This window comes from Microtus oregoni, unplaced genomic scaffold (genome assembly GCF_018167655.1).
Source record: "Microtus oregoni isolate MIOR12 unplaced genomic scaffold, Mior012 000007F_ref0000211, whole genome shotgun sequence".
In the NCBI taxonomy this organism is placed as follows: domain Eukaryota; kingdom Metazoa; phylum Chordata; class Mammalia; order Rodentia; family Cricetidae; genus Microtus; species Microtus oregoni.
In genome coordinates, this window is record NW_024543066.1 from 6,419,511 (window position 1) to 6,444,967 (window position 25,457).

At 36.2% G+C, this 25,457-nt stretch overlaps 1 protein-coding gene across 3 annotated transcripts in view; it reads right to left on the reverse strand.

Annotated features, from left to right (window-relative positions):
- The window catches only part of Jmjd1c (jumonji domain containing 1C), a 174,788-nt gene that overhangs the window by 58,462 nt on the left and 90,869 nt on the right, over positions 1–25,457 (reverse strand). For all 3 annotated transcript variants that reach the window (XM_041655884.1, XM_041655883.1, XM_041655882.1), the window contains exon 3: positions 15,715–15,828. Coding sequence is in view for 2 of the 3 variants with exons in the window: in XM_041655883.1 (XP_041511817.1) it covers positions 15,715–15,828 (114 nt within the window). In the remaining variant the exon portion in view is untranslated. The remainder of the gene's footprint in view (positions 1–15,714; positions 15,829–25,457) is intronic.

Below are 25,457 nucleotides of genomic sequence, written 5' to 3' on the forward strand. Positions count from 1 at the left end.
GGCATTCACTACATTCAGAGCCACAGTGACCTGCCCTTCAAGAGAAAATAAAGTATCAGCAGTACCAGCGGCAATTTTGTGTGAATCTAGCTACATTATGGTGCCCAGGTGTTGAGTCAAATGCAGTCTACATGGTTCCACAAAGTACTTTTTGGATTTAATTAAGTATTCAGATTTTGAGTACCAGATTACTAACCACAGTCAGCTCAAGGTCTTAAGAAGGATGGAAGCCTTCTAAGGAAGACTGGTCCTTCTATTCCAAGCTGCCTTTGAGCTCAAGGTTGGCCTACTAGGTAGATTCTAGACTTTATAGTATCCCCAAATTCCATGAGCCAATGTCCCCTCACTCTTTTGGTTCTGTCCCTAGGGGAACCCTAAAATACTAGACCCTACTGGGAAACACTCCTGTCTTTTTACATGTTCTCCCCCATCTTACTTCTGTTTATTTTTAGTGCTGTGAAAATCAAATCCAAGACCTTGAGCATTAGGACCAATGTTTTACCACCAAAGCACATCTCTAGTGCCCCATTTGATTTCTAATAGAATCCTATTTCTAAGACACACCTATCTGGTGGTCTATAAACAGTATAAATAAACTATTATTTTAGAACTGGTATGATTCTGTAATTAGATGTGTACCCCCTTCCCCTACCTTGAAAGAGATTTTAGTATTTTTCAAACTTATTTTAGTATTGTCAAACTTACAATTCCAGTGAGTGGCCAGCAAACAAGTAAATGGCTGCATGTTATATACCTCAGCAACCACCAGATCGTTCCTTCACTCAAAGTTCAAACATCTATTCTCTGCGAAGTTCTAGTCTATTGCTCACTAACTTACATAGGAGTTATGGAACATTAATAAAATTTCAATGACAAAACAAAATAAGCTATGTGAGTTATTTTGGACTTGACAATCAAAATGAACAAATCATGTAGCTGTAAGCAAAAGAGACTGGTATCCTATCTAATTAAATCCTTAATGAATGAAACTATATGGCACTAGCATGAGGACATGCTGTGGAAGTTCCTTCAGCTCCTTCAGCCAATAGCCTTTAAGATACCAGCCACTTGGGCGTGGTCTCTTATACTATAAATGCAGCTGTAAAGCAAAAACTCACTCTCTTGCTTCCAGCTCTCGCTTCCAGCTGCTAGACTCTGTTCCTGCTCCCCGTTCGTGCAGAGGACTATGATCTAGGACAGTGATCTGTGAGTCTCCCCTAAGTAAATAACCCTTTATTATACATAATTCTGAACTAGTGTGGGATTATTTTGTAACTTCCGTAGTCAAGGACAGATATAGGCCAAGGGACTAGAATAAAAATTACAGAAACAAATTATAGTACAATCAATATAACAGATAATCTTTCAAATAATACTGAATAAAATAAGGTATTTGGTCCCTTAGATGATACCATTTCTTAAAATTAAAAGAGATCAAACACTTTAATTAAAAGCTATAAATAAGGGCTGGAGAGATGACTCAGAGGTTAAGAGCACTGGCTGCTCTTCCTGATTTCAATTCCCAGCAATCACATGGTGGCTCACAACCATCTGTAATGAGGTCTGGTGCCCTCTTCTGGCCTGCAGGCATACATGCAGATAGAACACTGTATACATAATAAATATCTGTTTTCCAAAAGCACATCTAACAAAAAGCAGACCACTCAGATTTCATTAAATAAAAACATTTGTACATCACAGCATGCTATCAGGAGAGAAGAAATCAACAAAAGGGTGAAAGAAGTTGCAAGCCATGTACTTAAATAAGGACTAATAGGTACTCTGAATGTTCCTGATACAAAAAAGATTTTTATTTTTTTTAGTGAGCAAAGAACATTAAAGAATGATTCTTATTCAAATGATGAGAAGATATCTGTCAGTAATCATAGGGAAATGCAGGTGAAAACCACATTATATTCATTAGAATGGTTGCCATACAAACAGAAAAGAATATAACAAGCATTGATAATTCAAAGAAACTGGAACTCTTGTGTATTTTTGATAGACACAATGAAAGAATGACACCAGCATGGAAGAGCTGGCTATTTCTCAAACAATTTGTTTGTAGGTGTGAATGCGGTACGTGTGTGTGTATTGTTCTTTTTTGAATGAATGAGAACATATTTGACACCGTTTCACTCTGTAGTAGCTCAGGCTAGCTGAGAACTGAATGTATAGACCCAGCTAATCTCAAACTTGCAAACCTCCTGCTTCAGTCTCCCAAATTCTGGAATATGCTGGCTGGCATCACAGGTGTGTATGACCATGGTTGGCTCCAAAAAATTTTAAACATAAAATTTCCATAGGTTTCCACAACTCCACACACACACACGTGTGTATGTACATATATGTATAATTATATACAAAACTAAAACTAAAAGGGAAGACAGAAATTATTCGCAGTAGCACTATTCACCATTGCCAAGAGAGAAGTCCAAATATCGCTGAAAATGAAAATTAAAATGTATGAAACAATGAGATTTTCATGCATAAAAAGAAATTAAATTCCAGCATACTATAAACTTGGGTAAAACCTGAAGTAAGTGAAACAAGCCATTAAAAAAGGATACTGTATAATTTTTCTTATGTGCAATACACAAAGTAAAAGGTGGAGGGAGTAGGTGAAATTAGAAAACAGGGAATTAACTCTTAATTGACATAAGTTCTCTAAGGGACGATGAAAAGGTTGTGAGACTGGGCAGTGGTGATGTCTGTACAATATTGTTAAAGTACTTTAGTACCACTGAATCTTGTGCTTAATGGTTAAAAGCTTTTTTTTTGTCCTTTTGACCAAATGCAATGGGGAAAGAGGTTGAAACCAGTAAGGTGGCAGATTCAATGAAACTTTCTTGAAAAAGATCCCCTTTCAGCTGAGGGTGGCAGTGAACATCAACACTCAGATGGCAGAAGCAGGCTGTTCTCTGTGAACTTTTGGAGCCAGTCTGGTCTGCAAAGATGAGTTCAAGACTACACAGTAAGATTTTTGTCTCAAATAAAACAACCCCCTCATCACCACTATACCACCACAGGAGGACGTTAAATGCAGGAAGTTAAATGAGCGGGCTGAATGCACATACTGAATGGTCCACTTCCTGCATTTAGCAAACTTTTAACGTCCTACATACAGGCTTAGCTAATTTACATTCCGCCTAAGACAAAGACAACTGAAGACAATTTCTTTTGACTTCCCAGGTGTCTAGTGGTATGCACAATGTTTTGTCTTTATGCACCTTTGAAATCCTTAGGTTATAGACTTTATGTCTTCAAAATAATACAATTACCACAAAGAAAACTGAACAGCTGGGAAAAAAGTAGGACAAATGCAAAACATCTTAACCCAGTGAGGTTCTCTGCATGGAAAATAAATGAATCTTAACAACAACAAAAAGTACAGATTTAGAGTATAACTATGTCTATGTAGAAAGTCTAGAGATATTGTGCTGACAAAAACTGGGGGGGGGGACAGTCTTTAATTAAGAAAGAAATCAGCTATAAGTAATATAAGAAAATGGTGTAAATGCAGGATAATTCCCATGTGGCTGCTCACTATGGTGCAGTGAAAACAGCAGAGCCTTAGAGCGAGCTTCTGCTTCTGCTAGCTGTGTGAGCCTTCACACCACTGTCACAAACTTCTGACCCTCACCATTCTTTTCTTTGTATGCTTGCTTCCACATATTCTTCTCCTCTCCCCAGGGGATGGAATCTGAAGTCTCTTATATGACTAACATAAATATTACATAAAAATGCTTTCGAATTTTTAAAAATATAAATTTATAAATATAAACATCACAAATGAACTGATTTTAAAGACTATAATTGGCCTTTAGTAAAACTTTGCATAAGGGAAAAAGAATATCATCCTATTTTGACTGGCAAAAGAAACCAGAAAATTCTTTCTCAAACACTAACTAGTGATGGTATAGAATTTTTGGAATCCAATGCCTACATGCATAATTTCATATACTTTAAATTCTTTACAGCAGCCACAAAATAAATAAAAGGAGACGTGATAACCATAACATATTTAAGACCCGGAGAGAGCTATTGTAGTGTGACTAGTTTTCTAAGTATTACAGTTTGCAGGTCATCACACTCTGGGCTATTTTCAAAGAAACCTGTCCCTGGCCTCCATGGATGCATATTTAACAAACGATGTTTTACAGTCTTCACAAATAAACTTGGGGTTTTCTGTTGGTGGTCGTGGCTTTTTGAGACAGGGTTTCTCTGCATAACAGCTCCAGCTGTCCTGGAAGACCAAAGACATCTGTAGACCAACATGAGCTCCACCTGCATCTGTCTCAAGTGCTAGGATTAAAGGTGGGAGCCACCACTGCCCAGTCACAAATAAACTTTTAAATGGCAGCATGTATGTATTAGAATAGCTGGTTGAAATAAACTGAATTTTTAGGCTTAATGTCTCTTCTCTTAAGAGACTAAAACAATCATGCTTTAACTTGATATTGACTTGTGAGACCTTAAAAAGCATAATTACTATTGAAATTTACTATTTCAGAAATACTACTGAAATTAGGACTTTATAAAATTGGGTAAGTGGATGATAAAAAAATAGCATACCAAAATTAATGTTAAAACATAAAAATTCTTACACACACATACCCCATTTAGATAAGGAAGTACAATAATTCATTTTAGTAGCTGGTTCTCTTGTTTTTAAGGTCCATTTTTATATTATCCAGGCTTCAGGTTGGCTTTAGTATTGCAAGCTGTCACTTTTGAGTAGAAATGGGATAAAGCCAAGAACTATACAAGAAGAGCTGCTGCCTGCTTTGGCTTTATCCAGACCACCCCCCGCCATGCCTCCTCAAGGATGCTCATTTTACCAAGCCAATAATGCACCAGTAGTCATTTCACAGCTATTGTTATGATCCTGAACTTTCACATTTTTGGCACAATATGCATGCATAACCTCAATGTTCTGATTCAACTTAACTTTGTTTTAGAAAAGTACTTCTAAATTTCATTCAAGTGGTAACATTGAATGAAAAAGAAATAAAAAGGACAGGACATGACTGCTCCTGAGCACTGTGGAAGACAAAGTTTATTATAGACATGTGGGAGGGCACAATCAAAGACAAGGACATCTGGGAGAGTTCAGAATAGATTTGACCAGGCTGAGCTGGGCCTTGTGGGACAGGGAGAGGGGGAAGGGAGAGAAAAGAACTAGGTGTGTCAGCCAGGAAGTCAAAAGTACAAGAGAGCAGGGAATTCTGTATTATACAGGAAATTGCAGGGGTGGGGGGAGCACAGCCCAACCCCTGGGCTGCAGAGTTCAGGGTAGAGGATGGGGTGGGTGTGCTGCTGTCCAGCCATACCTTCTAACAGGTAGGCCTGAGGGATGCTGGGGGAACCTGGCACCTCAGCCTTTAGTCCCGGGTTTGAAATTTAACAAACAAGAATGCACACTGGAAATGAACATGGGGAATTGCTTAAGAAAATTTAGGGAATGTACTAAATGCCTAAATATAATTTAGAAACAGACACAGAAAAACAGGGTTAAAAGCTCTCTGTAAGTGCTATTTAATCCAAACAGTCTTGTTTTCTAGTTTGGTAGATAATTTCACTTGAATCTAGTACTCGGTAACTCAAAAGTTCCTTCTTGAGATAAGCCCAGTTTTAGATAAGATGCTTCTTCTCTCAGATTAAACCAATTATGGTTTTTAACTTGACTGCTAGACTGTTGTTCAGAAATGGTTGCTTGCCTTTTTTTTTTTTTTTTTTTAACCTTAAGGAAGCTGACAGAAGTGCTAGAAAGGAACTCCAAAGGTCAGAGTACAACTACTTCATCCAGTATTTAAAGGATTTCCCCAGGCCAAGATATTACCTTCCTAAAGGTTCCCCATACACTGGAACAAGATAGGGGAGGTTTGATGCCTACCCACTGCACAAACAGACTTGTTTTTAAGGCAGAGCACTGTTTAATACCCGATAAGCACAAAACATACTTTGGAAAGATAACAAGTATTAGCAGCAAACAGAATTTGATTCCCCACCCTGGGGGGTTCTTGTGTAGTTGTCAGGAAATCCTACCTAAATATGCCTCTGTAAGAAAGTGGGAGAGAAGGGGAAACAAAAACAACTGTAGAAAATATGTTTTAGAATTAGACACTTATAAAGGGGTATATACTAGCGCTGAAAAATTTGTTGGATGGAGAAACAATGGTAGAGAAGACAAAATATTAAAATATGAACAGTCCCAGGTGAAGTGTGTGAATGGCAGGAGTTACAAACAACCACTCACAAGACTTAAGCACACTATTCTATGAGAAGAGAGGAACTAATGCCTTGCTAAGCAAGTGAGAACTGTTTAATAGGTCATTTCATTTTACTCTCCCCAAGAACCCTGTTATATATAACTGCCTGTATTTTATAGATGTAAAAGCTATTCATGTAAAAATTTCTAATTTCCCACGTCAAATTTTAAATCATGACAGACAAGAAAGACATAGAAATCATTGCTGTTAATCACTTGTGCCTATATTCAATTTCTAGGGCCAGTCAATCAGCTCCTTTTGATGAAACTGCAACCAGCATACCACCACTAAAACACATTTTTCTATACATACATACATACATACTTGCTGATTAAGTGTACTTAACAATCTTTTCCCTCCTTTATCTGATCCTGACCTATCTAGATCTAGTATTATGTCTATTATTAAAAACACAACCCTTTTTCCTAGCTAGGCTGGTAATACCTGGATGTTCCCTAAACCCACGTTACTGATTACTTGGTGAATCTTGGCACTATTGTCTACTTTCATCCTTAGTTTCACCTCCTCCCTGGACTTTAAACCATTTTAGTCTCTACTGGCTTTATATTCCTGAAACCTTCATTAGGAATTGTTGGCACTTTTAATCAAGTCTACTTCAAGGAATATCTTTTTATTTGGGGAGACAAGGTCTTCCTTATTGCCCAGGATGGTCTCAACTTCACACCTGTGCTGGTGCATACCTGCCACCCCAGGACTCTGAAAGCTAAGGTGGGAAGATTCCAAGTTAACTTTGATAACATAACAAGAGTCTACAAAACAGAAAGAGTGAGTTTAATAAAATACAACTTTTGATACCAACTCCCAACTCTAATTGTCATTATATTAAAATAAATTTTACACACACACACACACACACACACACACACACACTCACCAGATCAAATCCTCTTTCTCACAGGAATGTTTATAGTGTTTAAAACAAACAAACAACAACAACCCCAAAAACCCCAAAACTGTAAAAGCAACAACAATTCTCAACCTGTGGGGTTAAACAACCCTTTAAACAGGGGTCACCTACATATCAGATACTTAAAGTAAAAACTGTAAGAGCAGCAAAATTACAGTTATGGAGTAGCAACAGCAGAACTGTATGGTGGGGGTCACCACGATATGAGGAGCTGTATTAAGGAGTCACAGCATTAGGAAAGTTGAAAACCACTGCTCAAAAGAGTATGTCTGTACTATGAATCGGACCAGCAGTATTTTTAAGTTTGAAAAAGGAATGCCAGGCATGCAGATGCACACCTCTGATCCCAGCACCCGGGCAGAGGAAGGCAGATCTCTGAGTTTGAAACCACAAACTTCAGAGCGAGTTCCAGAACAGCCAAAGCGACACAGAGAAACCCTATCTTGAAAAAACAAAATTATTATTATTATAAACAAACAAAATTAAGTTTGAAAAAGCATGTCATTTCCTTAGCCATTTAAAGCAATAGTAACATTTTGTTTACTTTCTTTTGTAAACTACTAACAAAACCAAAGGATGTTGAGGGAAAGATCTGCTTATAAACAAATTATTAAGAGTTTCATTGTCTGTATACCATTTATATTAATTATTTAAATCAAGAAAGTATAGCATGCCTAGTTTTAAGAAAACCACCAGCTAACTTTTCCCCTTGGCTAACTAGAGGCTATATTTTTTTACCTTATTTGAATTATCTCCTGGTTATGAATCAAAACCAAACTCCACAGGACAGTGACAAAAATTCTTAAGAAACAACTGTGTGTCTCTGTTACACAACACATCCTCAACTAATGCTAATTTATCCTAGCCAATTGTTTGAGCTATTTTTCGTAAACCAATTGTGCTGGGTAACAATTACCTTAAGATTCTTCTAAAATCTCAGTCAATATATTTATATAATCAATGGTGGGAAAATTATAAGCTCACTGGTAGACAGTGCTTGCCTAGCATGTGCAAGTTTCTGAGAAAATAATTTTAAACACTGAAGGAATAGAGCAATTACACATATGCAGGAAGATTCTTGATGGGTGGTGGCTGAGCAGTTAAGGAAAGCTATTGCAGAAGAGTAAGATTTGATTCCGAGTATCTACATGGTGGCTCACAATCTTCTTTAACTTCAGATCTAGAGGATCTGATGCTTTCCTCTGGCCTCCAGAAGAACCAGGTACACATGTGGTACAGATATAAGCAAAACACCAACAAACATAAAAAAATATGATAAAAGGGCACGGACTGGAAGGAGAGGAGGGAGGGAAAATTGGGGCCAGGATGTAATGTATAAAAGAAGAATAAAACGGAAAAACACTTGCATTCCAGTGTGGGAAACTCATGACAAGATGGCTCAATAAAAGACACTTGCCACCATGTTTGACAATTTGAGTTAGAATTCCAGAACTCAGCTGGGAAGTGGTGGCACATGCCTTTAATCCCAGCACTCAGGAGGCAGAGGCAGGCAGATCTCTGTGAGTTCAAGGTTAGCCTGGTCTATAGAGAGAGTTCCAGGACAGGCTCCAAAAGCTACACAAAGAAACCCTACCTCAGATCTCACCCCTCCACACACTGAAAAAAAAAAAAAAAAAAATTCCAGGACTCTCATGATGAAAGGAGAGAATCAACTTCTCTTTCTCTGCCCTCCACATATAACATGGCTCATGCACACCCATACAAATAATAAATACCACATAAATATTCTTCTAAATCTGTGGAAGTGCTCAGGTTACCCAAGCGAGTGTACTTTGCTATAACCAGCCAATCACCCACAGCAGTTCTCTATTTACTGAGTGCAATGATTCAATGTTTATACACTACAAAGTGCCACTAAAATTCTCATTACTAACTTTTAGTTCATTATGATCCGAGCTTCAAATTCAAACATAACCATTAAATTCTAAGATGACTATACCTTATGTGAGGGAAAATATCTGAGTATTAAAATACATATTCAAATCAATAGACAAAAATGGTATATAAATTTGGAGAAGCAAATTATTTATAAAAATGTAGGAATTTTAACTGGTATCCTTTGTCTAATTTTCTTTTATTATACTCAAAAGCAGAAGATTGTCCTGAATAATAAAGAACTGCTGGAGGTATCAACATCCCCAATGTCAAGTTGCATTACAGAGCTATATCAACAAAAACATCACAGTTATCGACACAAAAACACGTGTTTTGATCAATGGAATCAAATTGAAGAGCCAGACATAAATCCACACACTTACAGACACCTTATTTTTTTTATAAAGTCAGAAATACACACTGGGGAAAAAAAGAACATCTTCTCAAAAACGGTGCTGTTCAAACCAATTAAAAGAATTCATAGAAATCCATACTTATCACCCTGCATATAACTCGACTCCATATGGTTATCAAAGACCTCAACATAAAACCAGATACACTAAACATGATAGAAGATAAAGTTAGGAATAAGTCTTGAACTCACTGGTACAGAAACTGAGATCAACAACTAATAACTGAACTTCATGAAACTGAAAAGCATGTGTAAGGCAAAGGACACTGTCATAGGACAAATGGCAGCCTGCAGAATGAGGAAAGACTTTTACCAACTATAAATCCAATAAGAGGATCATATCCAAAATATATAAAGAACTCAAAAAACTAGATATCAAGAAAACAAATTAACTCAATTATAAATGGGGGCCAGATCAAACAGAGAATTTTCTCAAAAGAGGAAATTCAAATGGCTGAGAGAAACACACACACACACACACACACACACACACACACTATTCAGCATCTTTGGTCATCAGGGAAATGCAAATCAAGATTACACGTGTCAGAATGGCTGAGATGTCACCCAAGTGACAGTTCATGCTGGAGAGGATGTGGAGTAAGTGGGACTGGAAACATGTACAGCCATTATAGAAATCAGTGTGTCAGTTCCTCAGGAAGATCAATCGATCTACATCAAGATCTAGCTATACCACCCTTGTGCATGTACCCAAAGGACAGTTTATCCTCACACAAAGATACTTGTTCAACCATGTTCACTGATGCTCTACTCATAATAGGCAGAAGTTGGAAGCAAATGTGATTCCCCTCCACAGAAAAAAAAAAATGGACAAAGAAAATGTGGTGTCTTTACACAACAGAGTACTACACAATGATATGTGCAGACAAATGGATGAAACCGGAGGTGTGGGGGATCATCCAGGCGGAGGTAATCCAGACCCATAAAAAGAAATATGGGATATATTTGCTTATATGTGGCTATTAGCTGTTAAGTCAATGATACCCAAGCTATAACCCACAGAACCACAGGCTAAATATAGAGTGAGGGAGTAAGGGGGACAGACAGCTCTCCCTATGAAAGGAAAATAGACAGCTATGGATAGATTGGGGGTGGGGGACTCAAATGGGAAAACAAGTAGGGAGGGGGAAGGAAGGAGCAACGGAAGGAATATGGGGAGAAACAGCTAAAAATAAGGGCCATTTGAGAGACAATATGGAAACCTAATAAAAGCAGCTTTCCAAAATATATGGCTATGAAAGTGATCTAAATAAAATCAAATAATGAGGGAGTCAGAGCCCCAACTAACTAGCTATCTCTTGTCACCAAATGAAGCTTCCAGTATGGGGATTGGGTTGCATCTAACTGAATTGCTGACCAAAGGGGTCCAATGGGAATCCCCAACCAACCCAGGCTGTTGTCAAGACTATATGTTGCTCTCCACAAACTGATAGCATTACTGATGACAACACCTATACATTCATTGAACCCGGAGAAGTCACGATGGTTCCTACATTGAGCTTCACTCCCACACAGGAAGGACATTGCATGCTACCAAAAGAGTGACATTAAACCAATCCAACCACAAATCCTTTAGTCTACAATAGTGTCCTGCCTGTAAGATAAGCTAGTGCAATGGTGACACAAAGCTTCTGGGAGTAACCAACCAACCAACATGAATTGCCTTAGTACCCACCCCATAAGATGGAATTCATACCCATTACTGCTTGTGACACTGCTTATATGACCAAGAACCTTGGACTAAATAGTCCAGGGATCTAGGGTAAACCCAAATACCACAGTCCAAAAATAAAAGAGCAGCAATAATTCCTAATGACATTCTGCTGTACTCATAGACCAATGCCCTAGTTGGCCATCACCAGAGTATCTTCTTCCTGCTGTAGATGGGAACTGACATATAATCTGCAGGATGAGACCTTGGAAACTCAGCTCTAAAAGAGCTGTTTATCAAATCCCTCCCCTCAGGGTTCAGGGAGCAACATGGTGGAAGATGAGGCAGTTATATTTTATTTTATTATTATCCTTTAGAAGCCTGTTTATTTTTCTAATGAGACAGAAAAGGAGTAAATCCAGATTGGGGGGTTGGGCAGGGAGAAACTGGGAAGAAAAAAGGAAGGGGAAACTGTAATCAGGGTATACTGTGTGAGAAAGAAAAGAAACAAAACAAAACAAATTTTCAATTAAAGAAAAAAACAGGATTATGATTCCCTAGAAAAGACTGGACTATCGAAGCAGATCAAACCATATACAACTGATGAGTCATATATAATTTTCAGGCAAGAACTAATCTCTTCTATATCCTGTATGAAGCAACCAACCTGAAAACTGCAGGTGTGTGCATGGCTACTCACCAAATGCAGGACAAGCCAATTTCAAAATCATGCTGAAAGTTGAATGCTCTGACTTTATCACTTAAACTCTGATCAAAAGTACAATCAAATTTAATGGGGAAAATATCTACTTCTATGTCAAATTCCCAAGTGAAGCAAAATCAACTATAACACTACCAAAGGCTTCAAATAAAGAAGAAATGACACGACATCCTCATTCTCACCTCCCCACCCTCATCCCCAGCAAAAAAAAAAAATAAGCAGTAGAGTTATGGAGTTCTCTATTTGCTTTCCCTGTCCCCTTCCCCCATCTCTGCTTCAAAGAATATTAACTGCAATTAGGCATGATCAGGAAAACTAAGGAGAGGAAGCAACTCCTTTGTGTGCACAGGAAAAGAAAAACAAATTAACAATGCTAAAGGTGCTCGTTCCTACTGTAACCTAATGAAAATCGATTTAATTGTACTGTGTAAAGTACTGGTTCAATTCTTCTCCCCAGTCAAAATTTTTTCCAAAATACTGAAAACATCTAATTTCCTGTCACCTAAAAACTGATCAGATCAAATAACTTAATGTATGTAATCTGATATTAGATCCACTGAAATCATTTATTAGGGTAGAATGTAAACCAATGGCCTAAAGTGAAAGAACTTGTATTAAGTGTGAAATCATCTACTTCGGAAACATTTCTTTATATTGTATCTATGTTCTCATTCAAAGTTGATGTGTGTGTGTGAGATGGTTTCAAAGGGTCTGGAAGGATGACTCAGTGGTTGATACTGTCTGTTCTTGCAGAAGTTCGATTGCCAGCACTCTCTTTAACTCTAGTTCTAGGGAATCAAATACCACCGTCTGGCCTCCACAGGCAGTGCATGAACACTGGTGTATACATACCTGAAAGCAAAACAACCACTATACTTATTAAAAAAAAATACTAATTGAAAAAAATTAGATTGTACAACTGCAAAGCATACTGGTACAGAATGGAATGCTGAGAACTCAGAGATTGGGATGACAGAGTATCATTTCTGGGGATTTTTTTAAAATGAAACTTAAGTCTCATTACTATAGGCTAAAAATTACATGCAAAAAATAATTTCTAAAGAGATAAGGCCCGTCCTACAAACCTAAGTAAGTCATTATTAAAGGGACAATTACCAACCTGATTACAAAGAAATTGCTACATGAAATTTAGAGCATGAAAAGATGGGGCAATAAATTGCAAGGCTAGTTTAAGTATCAGAACTCCTTTGACTTAATGCAATTTTACCTTCTACACTTGAGAGGTCAAGGAAATAACACATATCATGTTTAAGATGCCAAGGAATTTAAGGTACTACTTGGATGATGGAATACAAAAAGAATTCTGGAATTAAGTCTCTTTGATCAAAGAAACTCCAGTATTTTTTTCTTTTCTCCAAATGTGTCTATATTTCATATTAATTTGAATAATTATAAAAACGATGTTAAACCGCGTTACACATCTGTCACATGCCTATTCAGCATGCTAAAAACATATAAAACTGGAAGAAGCATGTTGATACTTATATCAATTTTTTAAAAAAAAAACTAAATATAAAAAAGTTTTGTAATCAGGTGAGGTTGCACACAACCTGTAATACCAGCACTGGGGAGGCTAAAACATGAGGTTCACAGGTTGTATGACAGTCTTGGTTACAGTCCTATCTCAAAATAAGTGAATGAATGAATGCATTTTTATTTTATTAAACACTTGCTTGTAAAATAATAACTTTCTTATAAACTAAGAAATTCTAAAAGTCAAGTGTTCTTAGGTTAAATTCTGCTTTTTTGCAAACATAAATTATTAAATGTCAAATAAGGGACCACTTCAGCGAGTCACCTCACTTCTCAGAGATACAAGATCTGTCTAGGCCAAAGGCTGATTTACATACACATCTATTAGAAAAGCAGTCTAGATCACTTGTCAACAAGCACAATTCAACAAACTACATAAAATTTTAGATCCTATGCTTTTGTTATTAAAAAAAAAAAAATTTCCAGAATCTGAAAGACGTTTCCAAGTGTTAGGGAGCAGGGCAGCACAACCCACCACTGTTAGCACACTCTTCTTAACAATTATGTTGCAGTTAGACCACTGAGACTTTATTTTTAAAAGTAGTACGTATATAACTATTACACTTCAGATCCAAGTTAAATTGCCATAGTGCTAATAAAGCAATCAGGACAAAAACACTATGAATTGGAGATACCCTTTATATCTCACCTATATGGATATTTAAATGACTTTACAAAGGATAATGAGGCCTACAGTAAACAACACAAAAACAAAATAAAATCCAAGGGAAAAGTTTCAATGCCTCTGTCACTAAATTGGGATTTGCTGTGAATTTTAGCCATAAATGTAAGCCAAGAATAAAAGTTCACAGTACCAAACAACAAAATAACTACTCTATGTAAGAGAGAGAAATAACAGTAAAAGACATTAAATGTAAATTTATGTAAGATTCAAATTAGAAAACAATGTTTACAGAAAGGGAACAGCTCTCATTTTCACAAACTTAAAAGAACTACTCCAATAATTCCCTTAATGTTTCAATTTCAGCACAACTCTGATCAGTAACGCAAACCCTGTTCTTCCCATCAAGACATCAGCTCTATACTTCATATACTGAATAACAGCAACTAGTCTGAAATGAAACAGCAATTAACTTTCTACTACTTCCCAGGGGGGAATAAAATAACGTAGTTCCCTCATTTTTTTGTTTAATGCAGTTATAATACTACTTAAAACATTTCATTAGAAAAAATATCGCAACCAATGTGTGTATATATTTAAAATACTCAAAGTAAAGTCCAATTATGAAAACAAACATTTTTAATTTAAAAACTGTAATAAGCTAGAAGATTAAAAACTACATTATTCTCTTTTCCTTTGTTAAAAGACAAAGGATTTAATTTTTACCTATCTTTGTATGTGCATGCCTCTGTGTATATATTCCAAATGCCTACACCAGCAAAAGTCAAACCAGGACATCAGATTCCCTAGAGCTGGGATTACAGGTAGTTGTGACCCTGCCTGCCTAATGTCCTCACCAAGAGTCCCAAGTGCTCTTAGCTATTGACACATCTCTACAGCACCACTGCCCGCCCCACAGTATATTTTTCTGTTTTTCCTATGTTGCACAGGCTGGCCCTGAAGAGATCCTCCTACTTCAGCCTCCTAAGTGGTAGGATTATAGGTATGTATCACCTCAAACAGTAAATAAATGTAATGAGTTACCTCATATAATTTAAATCTGTCCTTTGGAAAACATATTTCCTAAAAATGCATTTACTTAAGCTATTGAATTATTCAGTTATAACAACTTAAAATTTCCTCTTAAGAAAAAAAGAACTGGTGGTATTGTTCAAGGGAAAGCAAGTGACTATCCTCATGGCGGCCCAGGGCTTGATTCTAAATAATGCAAAACCAAACAACTCCCCGCCCCCCCCCAAAAAAAAGAAGGTAGATAACAAAAAACTGAGATGTATTTACATAGTAAATACTAATCTCAAACACATGTATAGACCTAGACTCTCAGCTCTAGAGAACTGGAGATGAACAAAAGCAACACTAATGTCTAGACAGTTCTTCTCTAACATCCAGAATATAACGACTGCTGTGTTCATACCGGTAATCCTAGCAACAGCAAGAACCTTCCTGATTCATGGGAAAGTCTCAGCACATAGTAACTGATAAATTATGTTATAATCAAAATATATTGAATGCATTCACTTTCTTATATACCTAGAATGTTAAGTTTAAGAATACCTGAATATGAATGAAGTTTAATGAACAAGTAACTTTCCCCAAAGTTGTGTACAGTTTCTTACCTGGTATGGCTGAAAGGCACTATCTTCTGTTAAAAAATCCAGTTGCTTATCTATAAGAAATTCTACTGCAGTGATCGAACTAGGTATACTATTTTCAACCAATGGTTTGAAGGTCTGTCAAAAAGGAAAAAAAAATAATAATGGTTATTTTCTGGTTGTATACTCAAAGGGTACATGAGTACATGTTTAAATATCATTGTCACAATTGTATAATGCTTTTTGTTCAAACCACAGACTATTTTGTATTCAGTAAAAAGGAATTAAGTACAACCAGTGTAAATAAGCTAAAAATTACCCTGAATTAAGCCATTATGTATTTCTGAAAAGGGTCTACCAAACATATATGTATATGTTCCTGCTTAACACTAAAAAAAAATGAAACTGCTTCTGAAGAAGTCAAACACATTTACCCTCTTTTTTTCTAAACCATCAAGAGAGAAGTTATCTAATTTTAATACTGATCAGGAAACATCTGATCTAACCCCACCCCTGCCTTGCTCCAAGAACAAGTGCAGATCTAGTTACTTCAGTGAGAAAACAGAGGGCAGCAGGAAGAGGTCAGCAAGAAAGGCCACACAGTCTACACAGCAGCAGTCTCCTGTTGAGACCACACTGCAGTAAGGGAGGTGGGAAAGCTAGAGGAAGGAAGGAAGAGCACCGAGTTTGTCATCTTAAATGATATCACCACACTCTCATTTTTAGTAGTCAGCTCCAATAAAAATGAAATGCACTCCCATATCTATATCTATACTATATATATCTATATCTATACTACTGTTTATGCCAAAACTTTCCAATGAAAACAGAATTCTAATCTTAAAAAAAATACTGTGGCTTTCCCATGAAAGAATAAAAATCTGAAAAATGCAATTGACCAACTGGGCTTCTAAACACACACACACACACACACACACAGAGAGAGAGAGAGAGAGAGAGAGAGAGAGAGGAAATTTTTCACATTACAAGGCAATATGAGTTACCATTTGGACACAAAACAAAGCTTTTTCTCCCAGAGACAAATAAATGTTTCCCCATCCCTAAAACTGCTGGTGTTTGTGTTTATCCACTTGTGGTCATTAAGTCTTAAACACAAAACACTCTGAGGGGAAAAAGCCAATTAAAACTAAAGAGTTAATTTCTACATTTAAGAAATCCCTAATAGGACTTTAGATTCACTGCAATCTACAACCTTTTAGCTAAGGACACAAGAACAAATATTTCAAGCACACCTCATTTTTACTCTATTTTATACTATAATGAACTTGAGGAAGTAACATTTTCTTTAATTGAAATAATACAGAAAAGTTTCAGAACAAGGGGTAACAGCATATGTTAATTTATTAGCATGTACAAGAATCCAAAAACTATAAAAATAAACAAAATCCCTCTCTTGCATACTGGGCTTATTTTTAACATTTGTTATAATTAAATCTAATTACAATAATGTTCTACTATGTTCCAGCCTAGCCTTTCAAGTATTAGATATTTATCAAAATATTTTGTGTGGGAAAATACATTTTCACAATAAAAAAATTTCCACATTACTTGGTTATCTATCACTGTTCACTGATAATCAATTTTTTTTCAATTTCTTGGGCCTAGATTTCTAAAATCCTATCATTACTTATTAATAGACTTTACTCACTTTTTAAAAAGTATTTGCTATCTGGTTATATAAAATATGTAAACATGAAGAGCCATTAATTTACCTTATTTCTACAAAGAAAAGTTTTCATGTTATAGTCCTATTAGTTTAACTTTGGTAAATAAACAAACACTGGCTCATTCTCAAGAGGACTTTCAATCTTTGGACATTATCTGTTTCTTTTCCAAACACTTCAGGCCAAGCCATAAAGGTTAACAAAAAAAGATACACAAAAGATTACTAACTAAGTGGATGAAAACACAATTCAATTTAGTAGGATCTGACACAAGTAAACTTAGTCCTAAGTGGCTCTTTCTCAGGCAAATAATACAGGTGTTTTGCATTTCCTGAGAACCAGTCATTTTATAATATCAAAAACATTCCTGAGAAGATCTTCAAGAGCTCTCATTTTAAAGGTAGACCAGAGGTATTGACATAAAACACAGCTAGTTAACATAATTCAAATTACTTTCAGTTAACTTATAAAAGGGTTCAATTTCTAGATAAAATAATTTCTCCAAATTTGAAGGTATTTAATTGAAAACCTTTGATAAAAAGTGGGTGGCAAGTAATGTATGACAATAGAAAGGCTCATTTACAAATGATACCATGTCTAATTACATTTAAAATACAAACATACCTTCAACAAGTAGAAACACTTTATAGTGCTTGTAAAAGAAATATTAAATAATATTAAATTACCAACTGTGCCAGTTTAAAGCTAATACTTTATTAAAAATATAAATACAAACATGAAAAATACAGTTAAAATATATACTATGATTTTTTAAGATGTCAAATCAGTTGATGTATCTAATACATCAAAAATTAAACATGTTCATATTAAAATGGAAACAAATGGATTCTGTAGCTTTAATAATGAATCCACAGCAAAAGTCTCTGCTGTAGATGCACTGGAATGTACAGAAAGTAGAACTCATGCATAACTAATTCAACACTCTAAAGACATTCTATGAGGAACTTCCTCAGCCTAAGGGGGAGCAAACCCAGTAGAATATGGCCTTAATCACAAAGGACTTGAATCTTTGGAAGCCCAAAAGAAAGACACTACCTTAAAACTTAACATTTAATTGAAACAAAACATTTTTTCCATTTTATTAGTGGATTAAGAACTCTCTTAATGTCATCTGTTAGTGTTAATCAAACTTTAAAAATAGTCTAAAGCCAAAATAAACCCTGCTGAGAACCTATATTTCTAGAAAGGCCTACCACGCTATAGGAAGAATGCTCGAACAACTGTGTCCTGTTAGGGGCTCCATGCTGCACTGCATTCCATTCACATGAGGAAGAGGCCAACAGATGAGCCCTCCCCGAAAAATATTTTTAAATAAATCATCTACAGTTCTCAAATACAGCTCAGCTGCTCAGACAAACACATTAAACTCACCATCTACTACTTAACAGGAAATTCGTGGGGTTTATGTCTGCAGCAAGAGTTTCTAACAATCTCCGGTTAACATTAAACAATTCCTTTTTCAAGTAAAAAAAAAAAAATCAAGCTCATTAACTACAAAAATACAAGTTTAAATCTCAACAAATAAAATACTGAAACTGAAAATGATCTAGGCCACATTTTAAGTCAAGGTTGAGCCTACAAAATTTCAAAAAAAAAAAAAAAAAAAGGACTGGAACTGCTTGAAAGAACAAAGTCCAAATTCCCACCCAAGCAGGTCTATTGAAAACATGATACTGTTAGATAGAAAACAAGCTGGGGGTGGGGAAGGGAATATTTATCACCACCACACACACAAAAAAAGACAACACAAAAACCCCCACAAAACAAATACTCCTACTTCCCTTAAAACACTGCTGTCTAAACACGTCTGCCCAAATACTCAAAACATTTGAACTCTAGTTTTTAAATTAATTTTTTTTAGTGTTACTAAATTGTCAGCAACACAAAAAAACCTCTTTCTAAATAGTTTAGAAATCTTAAAACTAAGAACTCTGAGCCTAGAACTATAAAAGGCAATGACCTCAATTCCTAAGGCTAAGAAGCAAAACCAAATGTAATAAAGACAAAAGAAAAAGGAAGCAGAAAAATACAAACCGTACTTAGTTCCTGAGAATTTTAAAGTATCTTTAAATCTCAGCAATCCAAGCCAAGGCTTTAAAGGTCAGTAAATATAGCTGACATTTCATTCTGTTCTTGAGCTGTATTTTTTTAATCAAGCATAAATACTTCTTTAGTCTTCAAAAACAATCACAGGCAAATGGCTTTCAAACTAAGCATTTCGGAGCTCACTTGCAGCGCCGTCATTGTATAGGAAGAAAAGCCAAGACCACAAACCCGAGCAGAGGCTGTAACCTACAAGCCTCTGAGCAGCAAATGACGATTTTTCTGTCTGCCCGGCTCAGCCCTGGCAGTGATGAGGATTACAACTTGCTCTTTGTCATCAGCACTGTGGTGTTAACGATTCGAAGAAATCCTGCAACTGAAGCACTACTGCATCCTCCGATCTGGGTCAGGATAATTTCTCCCGAGGTCGCTTACATAACCAGTAAGATACTCCAAATAAAGAGAACAGCCATCCATTAGCTAGAGGAAGCTTTCCCACTGTACCGTCTGCATGGAAACACACTGCAGTCGCTTCCAACAGCACAGACACCCAAATGAGAACGAGTACTTGGCTTAAGGCGCACTGAGAGAAGGGAAGAGGCGGTGCTCTGTAAACTGTAACTAATCCCCCGTCACAGGTGCTGATGGAGTCACTTCCAGCACGAGTCACATTACTGGTGATTACTCATTTGGCTGCGGCCATAGAGACTGGCTCATAATTTTAACAACAGACAAAGACAGACTAGTGGCGAGACGAAGAGCTCAAGTTTACTGTCTCCTTCGTAAAGCAAATACGAAGTTTTTGTTTTCCAGAATTAACAAGGCGAGAAAGCAAATGAATCTAAAAACTGTATAATATCAAGTTGGCAAAAATAAAGAGTATTTATCATTAAGCTATTTTTAAAACCTGTGGCTTGGGCTTTTAAAAATTATTTTGCTATGTAACACAGAGACTGAGCAGATTATACTTAGGAATACATATATATGCATATATACACACATGCAAAAACAATTTTAAAAAAGAGGTCGTGAATTTGAAATATAGCAATAAGGTTTGGAAGATGGATGAAATATGAGAGGGTTTGGAGAATGAAAAGGGAAAAGAGAAACATAAGTATAATCTCAAAAGTAAAAAGCTATTTTGTCTTAAGGTGTTTTAAAAAAAACTCAAGAGAAAAGTCAATTTTAAAAATTGTGAAGCTGAGTGTCATGGTTCATTCCTTTCCTTGAAAAGTAGAAATAAAATGAGTTCTAGATCATCTTCAGCTACCTAGGGGTTTAGGAAAAGCCTGGCCTAAGACCCTGTCTCTCCAAAAACAAAAGCGGGGGAGGGGAGAAGCACTTCATTTGACACAAGCCTGTAAGCCTATAGTATCAACACGTGTGGAGATGAGGGGACTGCTGTGAGTTCAAGGCCAGCAGGGCTAGCAGAATGCTATCTCAAGAAAACAAAAATTTTAAAAATTAAATAGGTGTAATAAAGTAAAATAAAATGATATAAACAACCATCTCAGAAGCACCCTATTCAAAAGGAAGGCTAGTTCATAACTCTAGGGTTATTTTACACAATATTAAGTGAAGTAAGTGTGTGGCTATGTAGCATCTAAAATGTAGTTCTCTGAAGTGGGATGTATGTTGCCTGCACAAAACAAATGCATGCTAAGATATATCATAAATTCACACTGATTATAATCAAAATGACATTTTGGTTATGTTGGTTAATATTATAATTCCCTGTGTATTGCCTTTCAATTTTTAATGAAAGTACTAAAGGGCTTCATATTACATGTGTTGCTCATTTATTTCTTCTAGACCAAGACAATGTTTTCTTATTTTATAAATAGAGGCTTATGTGATTCTGAAATATTAACTTCAGCCACTCAACAACCTAAGGGCCAGAGATGCATAGCATGATTTCTAGCTTCATGCCAAACATTAAGTCATATCTACTCATCTGTCAGAACAATCAAATTTTAAATCTTTACAACATAAAATAAAACACTAGCTCTTGACACAGAGACCTCAGTGTTAATATTTACCTGAATGCTTTCAGTTCCATTTAAGAATCACATGAAGAAACATACTTATGATAAACACATGCAATAAAAATGTGAAAATAAAGCTTTACTGGGTGTGGTGGTTCATGACTGGGAGGCTGGTACAGGAGGATTGGCATAAACTTAGGACCAGCCTGGGCTAGACTGAAACCATACCCTAAAACCAAGAATGGGCATGGAGTAAAGATAAACTGATAGGCAATGATTATCCTAAGTATAAGAGTAAATACACTCTATTTTTTTATTTGGTTTTATTTTATAGAGCATAGGTGGTACTAAAATAATTTATAGGCAATGGATGGTACTAAAATGTTGCTTTAGCATAAAATATTTTAAATAATGCTATCAAGAAAAAATAAAAATCACAATATGTAATCATAATAACTCATTCCTACAACATAGAAAATACACAGGAAGGGGAAAACCGGTTATATATGTTATAAAGGACAACCAATAGACTCATGCATCAATCTCTTTCTGAGTCCCAAATAACTCTGAGCCACCAAATGTATCATATACCTAAGGATTTAAGTATCAAATTTTAAGTACCTTTTTATACTACATTTCTAAAATGTACAATACATATTAGTCCAAGTTTAGTATTTTTCAAGATTAATCTTATAATAATGCACCATATACTTAGCATTGATTATAAACGCAACAGACTTTTCAAATGCTGCTCAAGTACTATCAGACTCCAACAGAAGCAACAGCACAAAGAACCACAGGATCAACCCAACTGTCACAGTCATCCATCCGTGCCGTGCGCCTTAAGATAAAATCAGAATAACTAAGATCATTAGTGAGGAACCAAACAGTCATCTTAAACATACTTCAAACTATATCAATGCTGAAATAAAGTAAAAAGGTGTCTGTAGAACACTTAGCTAGACAATTCTTGATGCAAAACAAAGATTTATAGAGATACATACAAGCAGCTGGTGACATGCAACAGGATACTTTTAAATGTTGAACTGGCTTTTGACATGTTGGTAAATACATTAATACGTTTGCTATTGTAATCCTAACAAGTTTCGAACACATAAAAACAGTGAAGTAGCCAGGCGGTGGTGGTGCACACCTTTTGTCCTAGTACCCAGGAGGCCACGGTAGGCAGGTCTGGGAGTTTGAAGCCAGCCTGGTCCACTGGGAGAGTTCCAGAACAGCTAGGGCCTACAAAGAGAAACCTTGTTTCAAAAAAAAAAAAAAAAAAAAAGGTGTAGTGAGGATACAGAAAGTTGCTAAGTCTTACCAAGTCTTCTTAATTCTCTTATTCGTAAAGCTTATCAGGAATGGGAAACTCAGATTAGACAGAGAAAGGGAGCAGTTCATCAACCCCCACCCTGCCCTGCCCTCTGGTAAAGGCTAAGAGGCCTTTGCTAGCTGCTCAATCCTGCTAGAGGAAGAGGAAACTACTCCAGTTACTGACCAGAAATACACATCTCTTACTTCCTTCCCTTTTAGCTGGTTTCCAGGTTACAACCTGAATAAATCAACAGAGGTGAGAAAGTAAACAGAAGCTAAAAGGAAGGCAACACTGTCTGGCTTTCCAAAGAAAATTTGTTCTTTCCAATAATGTAAGAAAGGTGTAAATGCAATTAGGGGTTAAATGGACATTTTAGTCTGGCTTATAAATGTAAATCCTACACCTTTACACATATGGAAGAGTGAAATCCTTGGGATTTTTCCAACAATAAAGACCAGAAAAACTCCAAGAACAACAAACAAAAACTTCGGTCAGGGAGAGAATCAAAGGGAAAATACTAGGGAATAAAGCTTTTCTGTGTGCAATCGCCTAGTTTTTACAGACTATTTTAAAAGATAATACTGGCAGGAGGCAGAGACTAGTAGATCACTATAAGCTCAAGGCTAGCTTAGTCTAGGTAGTGAGTCCAGGACAGGGAGCTATGTAGTGAGACCCTGCCTCTAAAACAAACAAATCAAACAAACAAAAATTTAAAAAAAAAAAAAATCAAACAAACAAAAACATACTAACAGGAAAAAAAATAGACAAACACTCATAGTTACAAGGACCTCAATTAGACACGGCCTAATATGTCTAACTAGATTCTGGCAAATATTTATAGCATAGTGAACTTTTTTCTGTATTATCTATGAAAATATTTAAGTACAAAATTCCTCCATCATGATAGTACCCAAAGGACTAATATTTCATTACTCAATATATACAGATCCTGCATACATTGCAAAGGCTGCAGATTATAGCTTTATGCCTTTAGACTGAGTTCTACATTTATTTCTAGAAGATATCAACTCTGGCTTCCTCTCTCTAGAGGGGGAGTTAGCTCAGCTATTTAAAAAGCACTTGTTAAGAAATCAAGAGATACTGAGTTCAGATCTCTACAACCCATGTAAAGGGCAGGAGGATGTGGCAGTTCCCCTGTAAGTCTAGCTCTGATGATGGAGATGAGATACTTAGAGAAGTCTAACTAGCCATATTGACGAGCTCTGGGTTTGATAGAAACCCTGATTCAAAGAATAAGGCAGAAAAGCAATCAAGGAAGACTTCCTACACCAACCCCAGACCTCTACACAGTCATGCATGTGAACACACACACAGATTTAAAAATCAAAACAGAAGCTCACTTCACTCACCCCCATAAGTAGAAGCACACTCAGTCAAGCAATCTATGTGGGGTCTTGTTTGCTTGCTCTGATGATAAAAAGATGAATTAAAGACAAGCCATTTTCCTGGCACAATTTATGGTATTTTAGGGAAGACACAACCTTGGTTATTATAACATAAAATTTTAACTGTTAAAAATTAACTTGAAGAATTAGTATCCCTCTCTCATTCTCATTATATTCTTGATAACAGCATTTTGCAGATGTTGTGTCAATTGCTTAAATTAATGTTTTGAAATTCTACAATTACAGCTGAATTTAAAATTTTAAAAAATCTTTTCCATCTAAATTTCTGTTTCTCTTTAAGATGCTGGAAAATCAAACCTAGACCCTCTTACTTTCTCACTGAACTCTATCCCCAGTCCTTTCTAGGCTTTCTTATACTGATGAGACACACTCTAAAACTCTAGAATTGTTTACGAGTTTCTCACCTGAGACTGCTCTTTCAGAATTAACCCAGATTAGTCCACTTGCCTCCTAATGTGAATCTTTACGAATTTCCTTTCACTATATCTCTGTAGGCTATGGCAGTAAGAATTCCAGTACTCTAAAGGTGGAGTGGTTTTTACACTGTAAGACAGTATGAAATTATATTGTTTTCATGATTGCTGGCATAGGCTGGCAGAGAGCAAAGTATTCTGCCATTTGTTGTATTAAACTTTAACCTTTGAACTTTAAATGGAGGAATATGATATTAAGATACTGGAAGCCTGACTTTAACATATTTTTTATCAGCATATCTTGCAAAGGATAAGTCAATGAACTATGGGCTTCATGGCAGTTCTACAGGTACTGACTACCAGCAGTGTTAATAAGGGATGTGCACCCTTCATCAATCTCATAACCATCTTCAAGCTAACAAATGCTAAGAGCTGGGCATGGGATCATATGCTTGTGAATATCCCAGCACCTGGAAGGATGGGACACGAGGGCGTATGAACTCTGAGTTCATATTTATTAGATTCCAGGCCAGAATGAGTATAGTGGTAACCTTTCTCAAAAACTAAACCAGAATAACTGGAACAAGAATTAATACCTAAACTTAAGAAAGAAAACCTTGAGGACAAAATGGCATACACCTTTAACTCCAGCACATGGGAAGTAAAGGAAAGTGGATCTCTAAGAATTACAGGACAGTCTAACATACATAACAAGTTTCAGGCCAGCCAACACTATATAGTGAGACCCTGTCTCAAAAAAATAAAAATAAAAAGTTAGGGAGGGAGGAAGGAAAGGAGGAATGGAGGAAGAAAATCTTATGTCCTACGTATTTCACAAACCTAAGTATAAGGCAAGAGAATCTTACATTTCCAGA